This window comes from Etheostoma spectabile, chromosome 24 (genome assembly GCF_008692095.1).
Source record: "Etheostoma spectabile isolate EspeVRDwgs_2016 chromosome 24, UIUC_Espe_1.0, whole genome shotgun sequence".
Lineage (NCBI taxonomy): Eukaryota > Metazoa > Chordata > Actinopteri > Perciformes > Percidae > Etheostoma > Etheostoma spectabile.
The window spans coordinates 2303970-2324278 of record NC_045756.1 but is presented as its reverse complement, the minus strand read 5'-3'; the positions used below and the strand labels follow the sequence as shown (position 1 = coordinate 2324278).

The following is a 20309-nucleotide window of genomic DNA, read 5'->3' as shown; positions in this document are numbered from 1 at the left end:
AATTCCCAAACAAACAACTAGTAGCTAATGTGGTGATTGTTGTGTAATTATACTGAAATAAGTACCGCATACTCTCTTACATAGTGTACTGGAGGTAACAAATGGCAGCTAGGTTATTCTCTAACGTCAGTTTTGATTGTCAGATGGATGGTACTGCTTTACAGTTGAAATGACTAAAAATAACTATCCCAAGCCACAGTAACAGCATTTTATCTGTGTTGATAAAGTTCTACTCCCCATTGATATACAGCTCTGCTTTGAACTGTTGCTACGCCGTATCCGCTGCAGTGGGCACTCACAGCAGGGTTAGTTAAAACACTCTTCCCCCTTATCCGGCTCTTAGATGCAACACAAACACTCTCCTGCTGCTTCAGGAACAGTTTGAGTTGCCCCTTGTTTCTCCATGCAGTCAGCTTTCTCTCCGAGGAGAATCATTCTCCTTTAATCTTTGAGTAAAGGAGGCGCCTCGGCATAGCTGTTTTCTATCAGAGAGTGTTTCAGAATGATGACATTTATAGTTTTCAATGAGGAATTACTGTGGGTAAATGTATGCAAATCCTGAGGGTGTTTTTTCTCTTGTATGCTTCGTTACACACAACTCCAAGACTACACTACTGTATACAAGCCACTACATCTTTCTGTCTCTTTGGCACGCAAAATGAGAGGGGGAGAGGTGGGATGTCAGAGCGAGGCGATGACATGCCACGGGTCAGGATGACTTCAAAGGCTGTTGTCTCTCTGGTGCAGTTTCAGCACCATCACTGCTTACAAAATGTAGCATAAAGGCAGGTAAGGGTGGGTGTGTGTGTATGTGTGTCTTTCACTTTTTGGACAGCACCGTTCTCTGATGTGTGAGTCACTGTGCATAATTTGCAAAACGTGTTTTAACTGTACTTGCTTCAAAGAGACTTGCTTATATATGCCATTCAGAGAAATAACTTATTTAAAAATACAGGAAACTGCACACATGCTAAATAATAAGGGGGTTCAACTTTACCAACAGGGCACCCATGGGGTGAGGTGAGATGGAAAGAAACAGAAATAACCATCATGAAAAGAGCAGCATCAGTACCATAACTTATGCAAGTGTGGATAGCTACCACAGCGATAGTAACAACTAACACAAATTGTAGGAGGACATACAGTAAGTGTGTAGCTCAAGAGCCCACCAAGCCATTAAATAAATAAACAAAAACAATGTAAATAAGATTGCTCAGTTAATAACCTAAAAACAGGAACAGTAAAAGGCTGTGAGATTAAACTAAATGGGGAGAGTCATTTGTTTTAAAGGATATTTTGAGGTGAAGTATTTAAATCAAATCTAATGCAGGTTTCTGACTTGACTTTCCTCTGGCCTCAGTGTGTAAAGGACTGCTGACTGTACTGCGTCCCCATCGTCCTGCGGAGGCCTCAGTGACAGCGTCACCAGCTCAGCGTGATAATCAGCCTCTTGTCAAAGGCTCTGGCTGCACTGAGGTCATCCCGTTTCATTCACCCACATCTCTCATGCCATCACGCTTCCTGGAGCTATCGCTGGTCCTATGCCAGCAATACCACGAGGGTGTGTGAGTTTGTGTCTGAATCCTTGTATGATGGGAGTGCAAATTAGTTTACTAGACCATCTGGATTAAAGCTTGACGTATAAAAACGTCAAAGAGAGAGAGAGAGAGAGGGAGGAAGAGATTGAGAAAAAGAGAGAGAGTGAAGCAGAAAAATGACGTCCATTTGTTTTTACACAGCTTGAACCCATTAGGACATGGGAGCCCTCCATGGGACATGTGAACACACACACACACACACACACACACATACATACACGTAGAGCGTCACACAAGTCTGTGGAGAATTGCACAAGAGCAGGTTGACGTAATGTTTGGGAGCTACAGGTACCCCGGAGAGAGAAAATGTGAGGGTGTTGCCTGAAAAGTCAAACTTCTCCTTCTGACTGACCATGACACACACAACACATTTAGTTAGCACATGCAAGTTAGCTCACTCATCTGATTATTGTGTGGCTCCAGGTAGTTCAGGGAAAAACATGTGGGACATGTTAAATATGATACGAGAGAGGGGAGTTCCCTAAGTCGCTATGATGTCAGAGCTCTCAGAGGTGCTGAGAGCTCGGCTCAGTGCTATACAGCAACATCAACTGAAGTGAAGAAAGTCCCTGCATGGGATTAGTCCATACATGTAGGAACAAAATGTAGATTCATTCAGTGCCCTGTCTGTTTAAAAAAAGGCATAATCCATAGCCTGCACTGGACCGGAATGCTAGAAGCTGGTAGCAGTACTTCCGAAATTGTTTATGTACATTCCAGTATACAATATTCATTAGTAAAACTAGTCAGTAAATAATCAAAATACTGTTCAGAAAAACAAAATTGAAGTGCTATACGTGACTGGTGACCTGGACTTATAAAATTAAACAGATCTATGCTGAAATTTACCTCTCTGTACAGGTACATGACACAACAGGAAGCTACTGTAGCTTAGCTGTGTTTTCACATTGCAACAGGTAGGTTAAGCCTCTACTGGCTTGGAGAGGTCAAAGTCAGAGGGAAACAAGAATATTTGTATTCAAGTTAGATAAAGGATGAACGGAAACACTATATTTTAGATTTGGTCCACATACTTTGATTTATACAGTATTTGAATTCTTAAGGCAGCTAAAAATGTCCGAATCTGGTTTGAGCCCAAGGCTCCATTCTAGACGCTTCCTTGTTCCCCAGCTGAGATTTGGATATCGATGGAATGATATTCCGCTGCAACTGATGCAATTACTGTTGTAAAGGAAGGGTTATGGGATGCCAACCACAGCTTTATGATTGTAAAGGAAATCTGCATCCAAAAATGATAATGGTTTATAGTGAATGTCCTAGACTTAGTGTGCACAAGCAATCCTGTTTAAATCCCTCGCTATTGATTGTCCATTAAATCTCTCTGATTTAACACAGGGCAGGCTGTGGGCTAATGGAGCTAACTTGAGGGAAGTAGCTTAATGTAGCAGTGCATAAATCCAACTAGAAGACAACATGGCTACAGACCGAGGAAAAATGAATCAAGACCTGGATTTTACTTTTCTTGCTCAGTACAGGCAAACTTGTGCAAATCCTAAGACTTATCTTACATTTCCCTTTGCAGCCAGATGTTAAGCTTTTGATGTGCTGCACCAGTAATTGTGTGATTGGGGGCACTGAAAGATATACTTAACTACTAAATCTAGTTCCTCGGGGGAGTCTATTAAGAAGATTATTAGCCAAAATTCTGCTGATCCGTGCAGTAACTCGTGTTTAATCCAACGAATCTGCGCTCTATCTGTAAATTATTCATTGTTTACCTCAAGAAGACATGGTGTTATATGTACAGTATACGTGAGGGGAAAAAACTATAGCTAGTGGAGTCACTGGTTCTCAGTAATTGTTTGCAAATGAAACCGGAAAAAGAAGTCTTCTCTACATGCAGGCTGCAGTTTATTTAAAAACACAACACTTGTTGGAAAAGACTGGAAAATAATTTGAAATTATTCACATACACAACGGCAAAGCAACATTTGAAAGTGGGTTTACCAAGGCAGTGGTGGGAATCCAGTGTTGAGATCCCCTCAGACTCAGTGATTCCTCTTCCTCTTCCAGAGCCCCCAGCTCCGATGCCCCCTTGATGTAGCCACAGTTCCTCTCAAGGATGGAGCGCAGCCCCTCCAACAGAACCACGCTGGTGGTGCATCCCATGGTGCCACCACACACTCACCACCACCATGCAGGAGAAAAGAGATCTCACTGTTGGATCCCAATTTCTAAACTCTTTGCCTTATATTCCAGGTAAATGCAGCAGTCCCAATTTGATCTCTCAACCTTGTCTTCTTCCACATGTAGAACAAAAATCTTCTTACAGGTGTACTTAAAAGTCACTCAGGTAACCGTTTTCTCTCCCACAGCCGAGAACGATTTCCAATCATTCCCCTTGAAACACAACCACTATCTCTGATAGCAAATTGCAGCCCAAGTGCTGAGACGCTGAGTTGTATCCTCCTGTGTACGGCTCAGCAGGGATGGAGGGATGAGTGCGCGGAGGAAAGAAGCTGCTCATTCAGTCGGAGCAGGGCGTTGACTCTCTGACTCCTCTTCCTTCCTTCCTTCTTCTACTTGGGGATGAGGATGCTCAGACACTCTCACTTTGCTCTCTCCCTCTCATTCACTCTCCTTCACTGATTTGCTTTCTCTCCCTCCTTTCTCAACCTTGCCATCTTTCTCCATCATGCACGTGCCTATAATTTTCACTTCTTTTCTCCTCCCGTCTCTCTCTCGCTCTCTTTCTCTCTCTCTCTCTCTCTCTCAGCTTAGTCATTTCTCTGACTCGGCATGCTCTGTTAACAGTAAAAGCAGACTGTTACCAACAAAGATGGACACACACACACAAAAACACACACACACACACACACAAACTCACCCACACACACACAAACTGGCTGCTGCAGACAATGTTTTAGTCTTTTTCTCTGCTTCTTGCCCTCCTTCCTCTTTCTCCCACTAACTATGGAATCACAAGGGATGCAGTCATCGTTCTGATGTCATTTACATGTGCTCCAAGACATAAAAAGGAGTGAGTTAATGTCTCTTGACCCGCTTTGCCAGGCCCACAGCCATTAACACTTGGTCGGACTGATCCATCAAGCATGATGCGTCATAGGACAACCAGGACAAACCTGGCAACACTGTAAATCTTATAAACATAACATCATCCTTACATGCTCTCTTCAGAAGCAAGGGCGTAAGCTGAAGGATACAAGCTTTTTTATGTGGGGCTAATTTAAATTCACATGCAAACAATTTGCTGTATTTTCTTCAGCATCTCTCTGTGGCTAGTGTGAATTTTTCATCAGCGGATGACACACTCACCTACTTTCATATGGATGATGAAGCAAAATGGGTAAGAAGGGAAAAAAGCAAGAGAGAGCGCAAAGTAAAAGTTGTATTTGGAATAATGGATAATGGAGAGACAACTATTATGGTGGCCATACAAGACAACTAGAATAAGTTACATGGAAACATTTTAAACTGGTGAAATACTGAAAAAGTTAAAGGCCTCATGGCATGAAAATGTCACTTAATGAGTGATTTTTTTTAACATTAACATGCGTTCCCCCAGCCTGTCTATGGTCCCCCAGTGGCTAGAAATGGCAATAGCTGTAAACTGAAAATTAAAGCTCAGATATGGCAATCTGGAATCTTGCCCCTTATGAGGTCATAAGCAGCAAGGTTACCTCCACTTTCTCTGCTTTGCACGTGCAGAGAATTTGGCCCAACCATGAGAAAGAGAGAGACATCATGGCTTTCAAACACGCAAAGCATGGCAGTTGGTCAAGACCACACCCGACACTGCACCCCACAGTGCACCCAATAACCTTTTCACATAGACATCTGCAAACTAGGGAAACCACAGATTGCACCAGACAAACAAAATGTTTTCATCAGAACCCACAAAAGACATTAATCAGTTGTAAACAGGGTGCAGTGGAAAAGATGGAATCCCCCTCAGTCAGCAAAGCAAACATAATGCTCTTCTCAGATGCTCATCTTCTAATCCACAAAACAGTCTACTACATACTTCCTTGATCATAAATTTTCTTAATAAGCTTTATGGTTTTTGTATTTGCAGTTTTAGACCAAAATGTGGTGTTTTTTTATCAGCTTTTCAATGCAGTGAACCCTTAACACACAGAATTAAAGGTTGGTCTCCTGGCAACAAGACACTGTTATTTTAGAGAAAATATGAATGATTCTTAAAGCAGAGAGAAATGAATGAGGGGTATTTTTGGTGGACAGGCATCACTCATGCCAATACACAGCTTCATTGCACAGGCAGCATGAACCAGCAAAAAAATTAAACCTAGAAAGATTTAAAGGGTGAATTACTAAATGAAACCCTTATTTTCATGACTAAGGAATGTCAAAGTCCCATGCCATAGCTGAAATCTGACACAACAATAAAGACACGCACAAGAGCTTCTTTTCCACTGCTCAAAGAAAGCACAAATCATTGTACTACAGCATGGTCATTTAACAGTATAACAGAGGTAGAAGATGTGGATCACCGCTGCCTCCCATAGACTGCTCCCAACACTGCAACAACACTGAAGCCCGATGACTCACCTCATCTTTTCAAAACCAATCCCTCCACAGCCACATGACTCAATCCACGTTTTTTTTTTATGCATGTATGATCAGTCACGGGAATGCAGATAGAGGGAATTCATGTCCAGTGTGATTACAGAGCATAACAAGTTTGTTTTTTTAATCCTAATGACCATGGAAGAAGACTAAACAGTCATGCTAGCAGCTTTGTGAAGCTGTACTTCGACACAGTGGTGCTTTCAGCTAAATGCTTACATCAACATGCCAACATGCTCACAATGACAATGCTCGAATGTTGATGTTTAGCAGGTATAGTGGTTACCTTGTTCACCAACTTAGTTTAGCATGTTAGCATGCTAACATTTGCTAATTTGAACTTAACACTTTACAGCTGAGGCTGATGTGAATGTCATTCATTTTGCTGGGATTTGGCTATAAAGCAAAGAAGTGGGCGAATTGAAAACAGGAGAAATTGATTTCATTACATCCTCCATTTGGATTTATACTGGATAATTTGTCTTTTGTTAAATGGACATTATAAACAATCTTAAATTGCATGAGCCCTTGTCCACAACAGGGAGAGTTGATTATGTTTCCATTAAACTTTTAGTGTATATAGTGCAAGTTGTAACGGGTTCTCTTCATCTCAGGCAAATGTGCCAATAAAATCATCAGGGACCTAAATTCAGGCTAACAGAAAAGAATGTCTCTGTCAAATCTGGGTTGTACTCATGTGATTTGCGTTTGAGTGTATCATGCTTGCAGGTAATCTGCCAAAATAGAACAGAAACCTCAAGGGCACAATGTATAAAAGAAAAATGGATTGTGTCTTTGTTCAATAGCCTACTCTTCATGACTAGCAAACTAGTCATGAGCTAAATATTCTCTCTCTCCCTATATATATATATATATATATATATATATATATATATATATATATGCACACACACACACACACACACACTGTATATATATATATATTCAGCCAACTCGGCCGCTGGTTAATGCACTTTTATTTTACCTATCTTAGACAAACTTTCATATGGAAGGGTTTTCAGGCAGCCTACAGGATTGTGAATGACTTCCACACTAAAGTGAAATGGCTATTTTTATTCAGAGAACTGGGTGTGCAATTGTGTCAACTGGGTCAGATGAATTTTTTATGGTCACTGCCCAATTATTGCAGAAAAGGCGAGCTGTACTTCTCATTGAAATAGTAACTAACTGTTTTGGGTATATTAAAGACAGAAAGTTAAAGGGGCACTCCACCAATTAAAGATAAATTGAACATAAAAACCAGTTTATTTGCCATGGTCAGTACTCCTCAGCCATGAAAACAGTCCTCCATAGTAGTTCTGGTTGGGCTTTGTCAAGCCTGAGGATGTCATAGTCATTGGATGATGTCATCAGTGTTATTTCAGCTTGGGGAGACTACATATGTGTAACAAACTGGAGGTGTGAACGTTTGAAATAAGTGGACATTTACCAGGCAGGGCAGCTCTAACCAAATATGCAATTGGTTGCATTATGGAAAATAGCTTCCAGTGTTTTTGGAACTTGGTACTGGGACTAAAAGTCAGTATATCCCTGCCTCTGTTTTAATTTGGACCTTGTTTTTTTATCTGTTTCCCAACTTTATTGATGTTCAATACATAATCAACAAATAGAATTGCTTTCTTGGTGCTCCACTACAACAATTAAAAGCACTAAAACATCAAAAGACCTTATGCAATCATTTGCAAACACTTCCATGGTCTGCTAAACCTTTTTGTTTTCATTTATCTCAAAGTGCTCATGATTACAAAGTGGAAATTGCATGCATTATGCAATCTGAGCAAGGTCTTACAACAATGGGTGGCTCTGTTTAATGTCAGAAAAGTAATCTAAATTAAAACATTATACCCAAGAGTAGGCACTGGCTGACACAGGGTTGTTACAATAAATGATAACAATCATACACAATACTGATGCAGTTCGCATCTCTAATGTATCTTGAGTGATTTCAAAGTACTTTAGGAATAGGATTTAGCAGCCTCGTCTTTAGCCAACACTTTTCATTTAACCATTGGGGCAAATGTTAAACATTCTTTCACAGTAATGCGACGACAATTCACAAAGATCTGTTGGAATTGTGGTAGTTTGTGAAACTGTCTGCTTAACTTGAAATGTAATGTTACTGTCTGCTAGGCGGATTCTTACAATAGTCAACAAAACAAAAAGTCCTCAAAACACTAAAGATGTTGCAATAATTTGAAATCTCCCTTACACGCTCTCTTGAATCAACACTGAAGGCTATGTAACAGAAACAAACATGCAGCAACTATCCAATAAAAATGAGGTGGCACTCAAACAAGAGCAGATTTTTTTTTCATTTGTGAGAATGATCACAGCCTTGCCTGCCGATTGTGGTGGAAACTAGCAACATGCCAAAATCATGTCATGAAGTAGGAATTTTGTATTGCGGTGATGCTGAATCTTGTTGTTTTCTGTCAAATTAAGGCTCTAAGGAAGGTAAATGACAGTCTACGACTGTCTCAGGACACACATGCCAGACTGGCCATGAAAGCAAAAAGACAGCGGCTGTTTACGCCAGCGCAAGGGTGGTCAACCGAGTATGAGGTAGCCTAAATAAAGAAGACATGGAAACCACATGGCCAGAAAAGCTGTAGCCTCAGCTATCAGGAGCAGCAACTTCTGACAGCATAAAACCAGCAAATGACCAAATGCTTCATCAAAGGTCCTGTATCATGACACATTTATAGGTCAGCACTGCTAAAGCATCTGCAAATCTGCAGATTATCGCTGCCAGCTTTTTATGCTCTAATCAGACCAAATCCTCTAAAGTAGAGTTCACTCTTAAGTGGAAATCCACAGTTTGAACTGCAGGTCAGAACCAACGATAAATGGGAGGTAGTATTAAGGTTGCAGGATTACGGGGATCGTGTTTCTGAGTCTCACAGCTAGAGATGCAGAAGAAAAAAGTAGACAGACAAGGACAAGTTTGTTTGTATACATTTTTGTGTGTGTAGAAATGAGTAAAGACACTTATTCAGCGGGGCAGAAAGAGGTATAAAAACCTCTATGCAAGCATTTTCCGCAGTTGGAAGTGATTATTAAAACTGCAGGGGCTGTCTTTACTGCTCTACTGCTTGGCCTCCACTTTGTTTACTAAGGTATAGCTGAGAGCCAGACACGCCTGCAGTGTGTGTGTGTGTGTGTGTGTGTGTGTGTGTGTGTGTGTGTGTGTGTGTAGTTGCTTCCTAACTCACCTGATCTGGCCTCAGTCTTGAATCTAGATGATTATCACATATGCAGGTATTCATAATTGATGGTCCCCTGGTGCTTAGCGCTTAAAATAACCAGGACACCTACCATCATCTCATCCATTATTAATACAGCCCAGAGATCTGATCTAACATCCATTATGCCACTCCACACACTCAGGACAAAGACAGAATTAATATTACTATGACCATTGTCAAGTGTGGAGATTAAGACTAAATAATGGATTGTGCTCTGCTATACCAGAAGGAGTGTATATATATATATATATAATTATATATATATTATATATATTATATATTTATTGATCCGATCATAGTTGCCAGTTAGGGATCACATCCTAGGCCAACCTGCTACTAGCTGGGTGAAATCTGAGCGGTTGAGGAAATTCTTTGATGTCCAGTATACTATATATATATATATATATATATATATCATATAATATTAATGTTAATATCTTTGCTTTTACCATACCAGCATGTCAGTCTCTATGTCAAATGGGCAAGGGAAACAGCTGCAACCTAAATACACAGTCAAAAAATAGAGACACAGAAGTACCATTACAGGCACATAATGGGACCCAGATGCATACCTTGTGATCAACCATTACGTTACAAAGTTGTTTAAGTACAGATTGCGGCTAATTCCGCCTGACTTTAATGTACAGTTGCCAAAATTAGTTAAAGGGGCGCTCGTTTACTCGGCATGGGTAGTATGCTACCACTCAGCTTGTGAAAACGGGCTCTGTAGGACTTTTGTGAAATCTAACATCATGGTGATGTCATCTTGCTTATCTCAGCCTGGACTTGGAGACTACAAATTTATAACAGAAAAGCTACGGTACAAATTGGAGTTGTAGAGTTTGATAAGTGTAAGTATTTATGATTTAGGGCAGGTCCAACTAAATATGTTGTTTGTTGTATTATGGGAAATAGGTTACAGTTTCACATATAACCACCCTAGTGAAACCACAAAATATCAATTTTCTTTTCAGTTTTTGTACAGATTAAACAGTGACCTTTGGAACTGTTGGTAGACATTTCTACAAGTTGGACAACTTACTCTCTGCAAGAAAACGAAAAAGCAAATTTCTCAAACGTATTCCTCTAAGATGTCCTGAGATTTTTGCCAAAGTAACAATTCCTATTGAATGTATGCTTGATGTAGATGCATGGAAATAAAAACATGTCTTGAAAATGTTTCCTTCCAGTGCCCTGGCTATGTTTTGAACTGACTTTATCGGTATAATATGAGCCGGATACACAGATGACTATACTGACAATAAAACTTGACAGTGTGGGTGGGTTTCATGGCTCCAAGTTCTCATTTTAAATGAGACTAAACTGTCTGTGTCTTTTGACGACTGTATTACAAGATCAGTACACCGGGACCATGGAGAGAGACAGCAGACATAATTGACGGCAAAAGACATTAGTTGCAGAAATGGCATATTGATCACTATTATTCAACAAGACACAGTCACGGGCTAACTCCCTAAGGATGACAGCACTGCAAAAGGTAAACTGAACCACAAACAGTGCATTCTGCAGAGAAATTGAAAACACAATTTACATTGAAAAAGTGACTTTTGAAGGAACAGTTGACTTGTTTTAACACAGAGGAAGATGTCACACCTATACAACACCATCATCATCCTTATAGACAAATGTACATATACCATGCAGCCTACTGCTGTGTGACATCCTGTCACACAGTAGTAAAAAAAAACTAAAAAACTAGATAGACTGTTCCCAGCAAATTTTACCTTTTTCATTACTTGGCTGTTTCTGTAAGCTTTCTGGTTGCTATGTGCACCTAGGGCATCAGATGACAGGATGAACTTAAGAAGTGTGCAGGCAGTGGTGAGTGTGTGTGTGTGTGTGTATGTGTGTGTTTATTGTCCCCTAGAACTGACGGTGTATATTTCAGTTACCTGGCAACCCCTTTCATAAAGTTGAAACAATAGACACGCTGCTTAATCCGACATTGGGAATATATACACATATAATAACCAGTAAGTGACAGGATAACTACTGTTATACACATGTCACCTAATAAATGACGAGTGTATGTATGCGGCCCAGCTCATAACTCAATATGTCAGGATTTAAGGCCATCCAAAATCAGGAAGCACCTGCATTCAATCTGCTTATGTGCATAACAGACAGTTCATTTTTTTTTCTCTTACCATCAACACTGACGTCCTGACAGCCTCGGAGACGCTTTGCCTCAGCTCTGCGGCGGTGCCCGGTTTGTTGAGCCCCCGGGTAAACTTCCTCGCCTCAGGTGGAGCAGAAGCCATTGCCTTTCATCAGACAGCCAGGTACTGAGAAGGGCAGACTGTGAGGGTTGTTCCAAGCGGCGGTACGAAGGCTGAAAACCTGCGTTCCAGGCTGACCGACGTGCGTAAATGCACGCTGGTGCCGTTTTATCCTGTCATAACGCTTCTCTTAAACTTTACATTAGCTCAGTCATATCTGCAGTAGTATAGGATACCAGGAGGGAGAGCAACATCCAAAACCAGCTACGCTCCGTCCCGTCAGCAGAGGTCCCTTGCGCAAACTGGCACGCCCCCCTTCCTCGGTGTAATAATGCCCAGTGGCACAGCACTGTCTCTGGGACACTCAGTTTATTGTCGAAATACCACTTTATGGTATTTTCTATCTTTGGCATGTTTCCATAATAGAAAATTAGGAATATTAAATGCCTCGGAGATTTAGATAGCAACTAATGCCAAGTCTTTCAATCTCTACCTATCAAACATTTTGAGATTATATAACAACAAACTGCACACTGTCCTGCCTTAGGCACAGGCTAACATTGCCACCTGCTGGAATGATTGTTTTTTAACTCAGTCGGGAGGGCATAAGACGGGAGGTCTCCAGGCTGCACCATACACGCTTGATAAAGTCTGTGTTCAGGCTTTAAACTATGTATAAAGTTATTTGACCACACAGAGGCAGTAAAGTAACACTAATACCGGTAGTTGAATAAATAGTGATACCTTTAATAGCAATCGGAAATAGTAACTTTTAATCAATGAGAATAATCACAACAACACAATAATAAAAATAGTAATAATAATAATTTGTGTACATTATTAGGCTATTGCAATGTTTTCCAAAAATAATTTTCAATTAGCATTCAGATTGCTTAAATTGTTTTATAATACATGTTCATACTGAGCTAAGCTTTAACAGTGTTTACAGCTAACTAAAAACTCGGATAATTGCATCGAGAGCCTGATTGCAGCATATGTTTTTTTGGGGTGTTTTATCCACAGTCTGCGGCACAGCGGCGCTGCAGCACCCCTTCTGATTGTGTGGGACTGTCCTCCACCCCCAACACCAACCCACAGCAACCTGATACCGGAGACAAGCAGTCCAGACAAGCCTGCAAACGAGGCGTTCCCAGCCGCCCTGGCTGTCTGCAGAGTGGAGCTCCAACCCGTCATTGCATTTGTATGCTGCCGACTGCCTCGGGGAAAATCAGACCAAAAATATATACTATCCCTCGACCCGTCGTCTGCTAGAACAGGAGTAATAACCCGAAAAGCTTACTGTGGCGCGGTTGACTTGTGAAATATTTTTCCCCCACAACGAAGATTGTGAAATGACACGGGACGCGGAGAACTAACTGGCTAGCTATTAGGCTAACATCGGTTAGCGTCGATAGCAGTCAGCCTGAAACCTAACCGAGCTAACGTTAATTGGTTAACGTAACGTTTATATGCCAAATTCGTGGCTGTTGTTACGAAAGGGTGGACTATTTTTTAAAGTTTACAACTGAGAATGGTGTGTACTTACATGAGTTAGGTTATTTTTGGCGATATTTACCTTCTTTGCCTAAGTTTTATAGGACCAGACAGTCGTCCTAGGCAGCTAGCATGTTAGCTAGCAGGTATGGACGTTGTAGGCTGGCTAGTTATAGATGGCAGACCCGCCAAACAAGTTAGCTGCTTGGTGTATCTGTCCGGTCTGTGCGGGAGCCGATAGCAGGACGAACTTTTATTAGCAATACATTTTAGTTATCAAATCACGTCTACCGACCCCAACACCACAGCGCCTCTTTTTCGCATCATTTCTCCATGTGTGGTTCCATGCGTGAGAGATCAGTTCAAGTTATTGAGCTGACGTGAGGAAAAAGGGGCTGAAAACAAAGTGGCATCTACTAAATAAGAAGACCAGAAGAAGAATAAACAGATACTTAAAGGAGCTCCAGCTACGAGACCAAAGTCGGGGTACACTGCCATGGCTCTGGGCCGAATCACAATGAAATCACTCGCTAAATTTGGGTTTTGCCTGACGATTCTCCTGACTTCTGTGGCTGGTAAGTGGCTTATTGGTGAATTGATTTTTGGAAAGAGGTAAATGTGCTTCTTATGAATATTTGTGTTTTCCTTTGGATTCCTGCTGTCTGTATTTCGTCCAAATAGCCGATTGGTGCAGATGTTCTAGCCTGAATAATCTGAGCTACTTTCGCCTCTACCCAAATTAGGCTGTTTTTTTTTTTAACAGGGGCAGATTTAATATACTTCAAATATTTTTGTAATCTTAATACAGATTGTTGTCCTTGTAGACAGTCAATATCAGACATACATTGCCTAAATCATCACATCATCCCTGTGTACTGGTGTGTCTGGCAGACCCGTCTGTCTGTCTGTAACTATTATTTCCATCTTGTTGTCTGCCTGGCTCATTTCTGGAGCTAACTCTGTAGCTCATCTCATTATAGTCAAGTAAACCTTCATCTTCTCTTGAACAGAGCAGCAAGTGTACCCCTGGCTCATTTTTAATCATTCTGTGTACAAAGGCCTGGAAAAACACTGCCAAACATACTGCAGTCCTTGTCTGCCAAGTTGTGCCCCTGTTTAAGACGTTGGGCTGAAGCCAGGCTTCTGTGAGACCTTGGGCATGATAAGATAGTGGCAGGGCTGCATAGAAATGGAGAAACAGTGCATGCAAGAGGGAGGAAAGGTGAAATGTGTGGGAAGACAGAAAAGGTATTTTACAAGATGGGTAATTCAGGTGATAGAAGTTCAACATGGTGCTTAAACTTTGGCAGTGTGTTTGAAAATAGGTGGTCTTGTAGCTAGGTTTGTCCATCCGGTTTTACAGCCAAGTATGTGGGTGTGAATGAATGTGCTTCCTAATCATGTATTGTGTGTTTGTGTGTGTGTGTGTGTGTGTGTGTGTGTGTGTGTGTGTGTGTGTGTGTGTGTGTGTGTTATTGTTAAGGCTCCTCCATTACTTCATAGAACGGGTATAATCAGAAGCACAGAATAATAACTGCTGTAGAGGGACATTTGTTGTGGAGCTTAATTTGATTGTTCACAGAGTGACTGTGTTCATAACTTAAAGCTTGTAGTGCAGAGAGAACATGCCCATATTTGCATTGACATTTGCATTAAACAGACAAGTGGTAGTCTGAGTAATTTTTTTAATTCCCTCTTCATTAAAATATCAAGCGAGCAATGTAATTGTTAATATTGCAATGTCCACACAACATTTCTGACATCCTCTGATTATGACCTCATACACGAACAGATACAAGCGCTCTGCTTCAACCTAAATTTAGATAAACTGAAGTGTGTAGATGAGGTTGGTCAAGAAGCGAGGTGATTCAGCACAGAAAGTGGGGCATGATGCATTTACTGAAGAGATGAGTTTGTCGGTTGTGACGTAGGATCCCTAGGGGGTAATATGTAGCAAAATGTAAAACTGCAATTCAGCATGTTAGCCTGCAGGTTGAAAGCTATCTCATCATAACAAAATATTATTGCCTTGATAAGCTCACCTTTGTGAGACATGGCATGCAAATTAGTATTCCCACAGAGCAGTTTAATGACTACAGTGACTGGCAGAAGATTTACATATTTACTCAATAATCAGTAAAAGACGATTAATGGATACTTGTATGCATGCATGCCATGTAGACATCTAATAGATTCCAATTAAATCATCACTGTGCAAAATGATGTAGGGCAACAACTAGATGTTGTTGTAATAATGACTGTAAAGAGACAGGAGACAAAGTACTTGCTCTCTCTGTGGTGCCGTTTGGCTCATGAATGCAAAGCAGAGAATCCTAGTGCCCATTTCTTTAAATGATGCTTGTAATGATGATGATGAGAGAAAGCAGAGGACCCAATAGTCTTTATGAGTACTTTTAGTCATGGCTCTGACCCAATACTATTTCCTTTGCCCCCTCTGTCTCTGCTCCAACATTATTGCCTCCCATCATACCCTTTTGCCATCTAAGCTTTTACCTCTGTTAATTTCATTTTCAAATTGTTATTCATTTCCTTCCACCTGCCATGTGTTTAACCTGTTTGCAGCTGAGCTTGTGTCGTCCTTCCGCTCTCTGTCCCCTGTGACTAATCAGTGTGTGGGTGTATGCCTGCTGCTCCGAAATCTGGAGTAGAAACTGTTCCAAACATGGCACAAGCCTACAGACACTACCTGCGGCGTGACCACGGGAGTTCTTTAGGAGTGACATTAGATAGGGACAGACTTTAGCTCAAATAATAATATAATAAATAATAATAATAAAAGTAAAGGAAAGTTCAACTTGTAGCATATGCATGCTCATAATTTGTGCCACAACCCACACCAGACACTGTTGTCCCAGGTAAACTGGAGGTTTGGGGGTTCAAAGAGGATTAGAGCAGAAGTATTATACCACGGCATGAAAAGGACTGCTCATTTGCTCCGCTTGTCCAAACTCTGAAGCTGTCTTTCTCAGGCCCCATACTGTGCGTTGACAGGCCCACTGTTCCCCAACCAGGCTGCTACTCTCCAGCCACGGGGGACTCTTGATGCTGTCGGCTCTACGGTCACATCAGCACCTTAACAGAAAGTGGCTTGAGATTACAGACTTGCTCTGTATGGCTGTGAGTCTGTTTACCACATGGGCTAGCTCAGATTGGAGCCCACAACATTTGGTGAGCCAGGTACAGACTGCTGTCAGCCCTGGCATTTAATCTGTGATTTTAATGGAAAGCTTGGTTGGAGAAGACCAAAAATGAGGTAGAATGCCTCAGTGACATTGTAGAAGAGACATTTTGAAAACTAGGAAAGGAAGAGCTGTATTTGTACAGAAAGGGCACAATAAATCTCCTTCATGTATTATGGACTGCAACTAATTATCATTTTTCACATCAATTAATGGGGAACTTCACCGATTGTGCACAACAAAGTGTGTTTCCATGTGTTGGGGAGTACTACTGTATATGTGAAAAATAAGTTGTTTTTTAAGTCTTTAGTTTCTCCAGAGGGAGCTGTGTAAAGTCTTATGAACGACCTCAAGTGATATCACTTGAGTCAGCGTCGGTTGAGCCTACTGACGAAAAGAAGTTTGAAAATTAAAGTTATCAAAACTTTTTTGCTCCTCATCTCTGCTTGAGGCTATATTAGCTGCTCCTTGCATAACACACTCAACCCTTTAACAGACCTGGCAGTGGTCAATTTGCATTGTGGGTAATGTAGGTGTAATGGTTTTGTCAAAAAAGAAGATATTGTGGAATAAAAAAAGACAACATCTCTGGTTGTTCTGTGTCGATTTTGGTCCATCGTGAGTCTGACAATGTTATAGGAGTGCAATGCTTAATCAGTGAAGTATACTTCTAATTGTACTATTACACTCTCATTAATCAGTGTCAGAAAATAGTGAAAAATGCCCATAACATTTCCTCCAAGGCCAAGGTGGTGGCTTCAAATGTCTTGTTTTGTCCGACTAACAGTCCAACACCCAAAAATATTCATTTTGAAAAAGATATAAAACTGCAAAATGCAGTTTGTTATTCCACCATCTTATACTGTATTCGCATTTCTTTGAGAATAATTCCAGCAAAACTACATTTGATGAAAAGGCTTTAATGTCAACTAAAATGAAAGCCAGAGAGATAAGAAAGCAGCACAATAATTAGAACGTGTAATGTTAATGTCTGTGTTTCAATTAACAGCGTTAATTTGCCCAAAGCCCAGGGGACCACACTACCAGGCTGCATCACCTATAGCTGTCAAGTTAATCTTTTCGGGGTGTGGATGCAGCATCTTTCTGGAGGTAAACACAAGGATACTATAGGGGAAAGGTAGCTTGTCAAATGTTAAAATCAGTTGTCAAACTGCGAGGCAATCAATGTGTAGAAGCTAAAATAGAGTTCATATAATGAGTACTCTGGACAGGAAAATAAGTAGTTGTAGACGCCGAAGGATATAAAAGCACTGTGCCCACTTTGATTTTTTTAATGTTTTCCACTTCATCCACATTAATTTGTGAGAGCAGATGACACTGACTGCAGCTAGAAACAGACCAATGAATGCTGGGGGGGGGGGGGCATTTGGTCTCTAATACAGCTAGCTGTGTACTCTATTAGATGAAAAAAATCAATGTGTGTCTCTTTTAGTACCTTGGTTTCAGTTCTGAGCAGAGGTAAAGGCAAATCGTGATACAATAGAACAGTGTTCAGCCGACCTTCTGGTTTGGCAAAAAGGAGAAATTAGTGGATGTTTTATAAAACAAAAGGTGCAGCCTTGAGATGGTAACTCAGAGTGACAGCCTATGATTAACACGAAGCGTTCTCCTTGGCCAGCAGAGACAATAAGTCTAGAGCGTGCAAAAAATGTTGCTCAGACTATAGATGAACTCTTTCAGTGATGGTGGTTTTCATGGTTGGAATCTTTAAAAAGAAGGCTATTTTTTAGCAACTGCGAGGCTTTAAGGTGATATTAGACTTGCTCTTATTATGGGGATGCCATATCTGAGGATATTGTAGATGTCCCCTGTGTATATTCTATGTTTAATATGTTTCTATCCACATCAGCTTATAATAGTTGCAAAACAAGGTGCAGTTACTAGATCCCAGTATTACAAGCTGTCATTGGTAAAAAGTACAGGGTATCAGAACAATTTCACACTCACAGCATTCCTCTGAGAAACAACCCAGAAGGACAGCAAAATGGGGAGAGAAGAAGGTTGCTTTTGGGGGTGATAAGTACAGTCTATCTGATACAGATATCAATATTATAGTATTCTATGGTTTGGCATTTCTGTACTGCAATGTCTGTTACTTGTCAGCTAACGTATACACTGATATATCAATAGCAATAAGACAATATTGGCCGATATATTTGTCTAGCTCAAGTGATAACGTTTAGCTTTTCTCGATTAATCATTTGGTATGTCAAATAAAAAAATTTTTTTGCCTGCTACGCTATCTAGAACCTTAGATGGAAATTCAGTTAACTCTGTCATATGACAAAGAAGAGCAGGTCATTGTCGCAATCCAGAAGATGGCACACAGAAATGTAGGGCATTTTTACTTAACAAATGAGTTAAACGATAATCATGATAGTTTCCAATACATTTTTCCGTCATTGACTAATTGTTTCATTGTCTCTACTCCTTTAGAAAAAAAATAAAAGATGAGGTCTTAGTTTGCAATAATATAACAGCACCTATTAGCTCTCATAGAACAGATACCCCATCACACCAGAAAACCGCAGGCTGTGAAGCTTGTCAAGCTAGTATGTAGCCAGTCAAGCCTGTAGTGGCTGTTCATTTTTTCAACAAGGAAAAGATGTTATAAACAAAGACTACATTCAAAGGCCGCCTGAGACCAAACTTTTGCTTGTTCACAAATAATCTGAGATTATGCCCCCTGTGGTGTGATGGTAAACACCACCTTGGTCACTATGTGTTTTCATCACATGTTCAGGAAAGTTTAGGTACACAGGGAGGGCAGGGTGGAGTATAATATATTTGATATAAATGCATTGTGGTCAATAATGGAGGCCTCTAAGCTTTGAGGGTCATGTAAGCCCCAGGATTAGCATAACTGTACCAGACCCAGACAGACACAGACTGAGCTGTGGTGTTTTTGAGGGGGGGGTGGGCAGTCCGGAGGCAACAGATGGGACAGATTAAAGCCCACTCAGCTCTCTCCCTCCATACACACACACATCTTTAAACTCAGCCAGAAGACCTTGAAAATTGGGGGTGTCAGCAAACCCATCCATCCTACCTCAGCAACAATCATGCGCCCAAACAGCAGCAGCAGGTACGATTAGAGACGATGCATGCCTCTGATGGCTGTAGTCCTGCAGCAGCTTGAGCTTTCACGATAATGACACACTGTACACCTGGGTATATAGTGCCTCTTTGCATTATAAACATTTGTGTCTGTGTATTCAATAGCCACGCATGGTGGCACATTATTGGCTGTTGGTCCACATGGTGGAAAATGTAAACACTACAGTGTAGGGCGCTTCAAATGCATATATTTTCCATACACTCACAGTCCCAACTTGTACAAAGGCTTTACAGAGAAGCTTTATGCCAGTTCTCCCAATCAGCACCCAAGCAAGAGAGCGCAGCTTGGATACTCCTGTGGCTGTGGACAGTGCATGTATGTCTGCAGAGGAGATGATGCATGCACGGGTGTGTTAAACATGTTTCAGCCTTAAGGCCTCCTCTGCTTTTTTGCCCCTCCCATCGTGTGTTTCTGCCTCTAATCCTGGATGTAAACTCGGAACCAGTTGTGGAGAGAAAACAGCCAGCACATCAGTGCAGTTGGGGACTTTAATCAAGTCTCAGACTGCCGTGTCTTGCGTCTCTCCAATGGGCCTTGGCAGTAGGAAGAAGAGAGCCTGATTAGATCGCTGTTGTTTTTTAGCAGCGAAGCTGAGGGACCATGGTGGGCGGGGGGTGCACCAAGGCCAATTGGGGGAGGAGGCTTAGAGGGGGGAGAGAGATTAGCAAATAACTGGGCCATGGGTAAACACTTAGCAATGCCCGCCATCATCCAATGAACAGGCTTGAAGCAGAAAACTACTCTGAAGCCTTTTGATATGACTACCCTCTCTCTCTCTCTCTCTCTCTCTCTCTCTCTCTCTC

General features: G+C 41.2%; 2 protein-coding genes across 16 annotated transcripts in view; one reads left to right on the top strand and one right to left on the bottom strand.

The window, feature by feature from the left end:
- Positions 1-12259, bottom strand: part of dock9b (dedicator of cytokinesis 9b) — a 49912-nt gene extending 37653 nt beyond the window's left edge. For 7 of the 14 annotated variants that reach the window (XM_032506415.1, XM_032506417.1, XM_032506416.1 and 4 more), the window contains exon 1: positions 3567-4232. In XM_032506415.1, coding sequence (XP_032362306.1) covers positions 3567-3728 — 162 coding nt within the window. In that variant the 5' untranslated portion in view covers positions 3729-4232. Of the gene's footprint in view, positions 1-3566; positions 4235-11601 lie in introns of those variants that run through there. The other 7 variants (XM_032506423.1, XM_032506426.1, XM_032506432.1 and 4 more) reach the window with 4 other exon arrangements.
- A 472-nt stretch (positions 12260-12731) lies between these two features.
- LOC116673984 (bone morphogenetic protein receptor type-2) overlaps positions 12732-20309 on the top strand; it is a 28769-nt gene continuing 21191 nt past the window's right edge. The window contains exon 1 of one of the 2 annotated variants that reach the window (XM_032506441.1): positions 12732-13742. In XM_032506441.1, coding sequence (XP_032362332.1) covers positions 13664-13742 — 79 coding nt within the window. In that variant the 5' untranslated portion in view covers positions 12732-13663. The remainder of the gene's footprint in view (positions 13743-20309) is intronic. The other variant, XM_032506440.1, reaches the window with a different exon arrangement.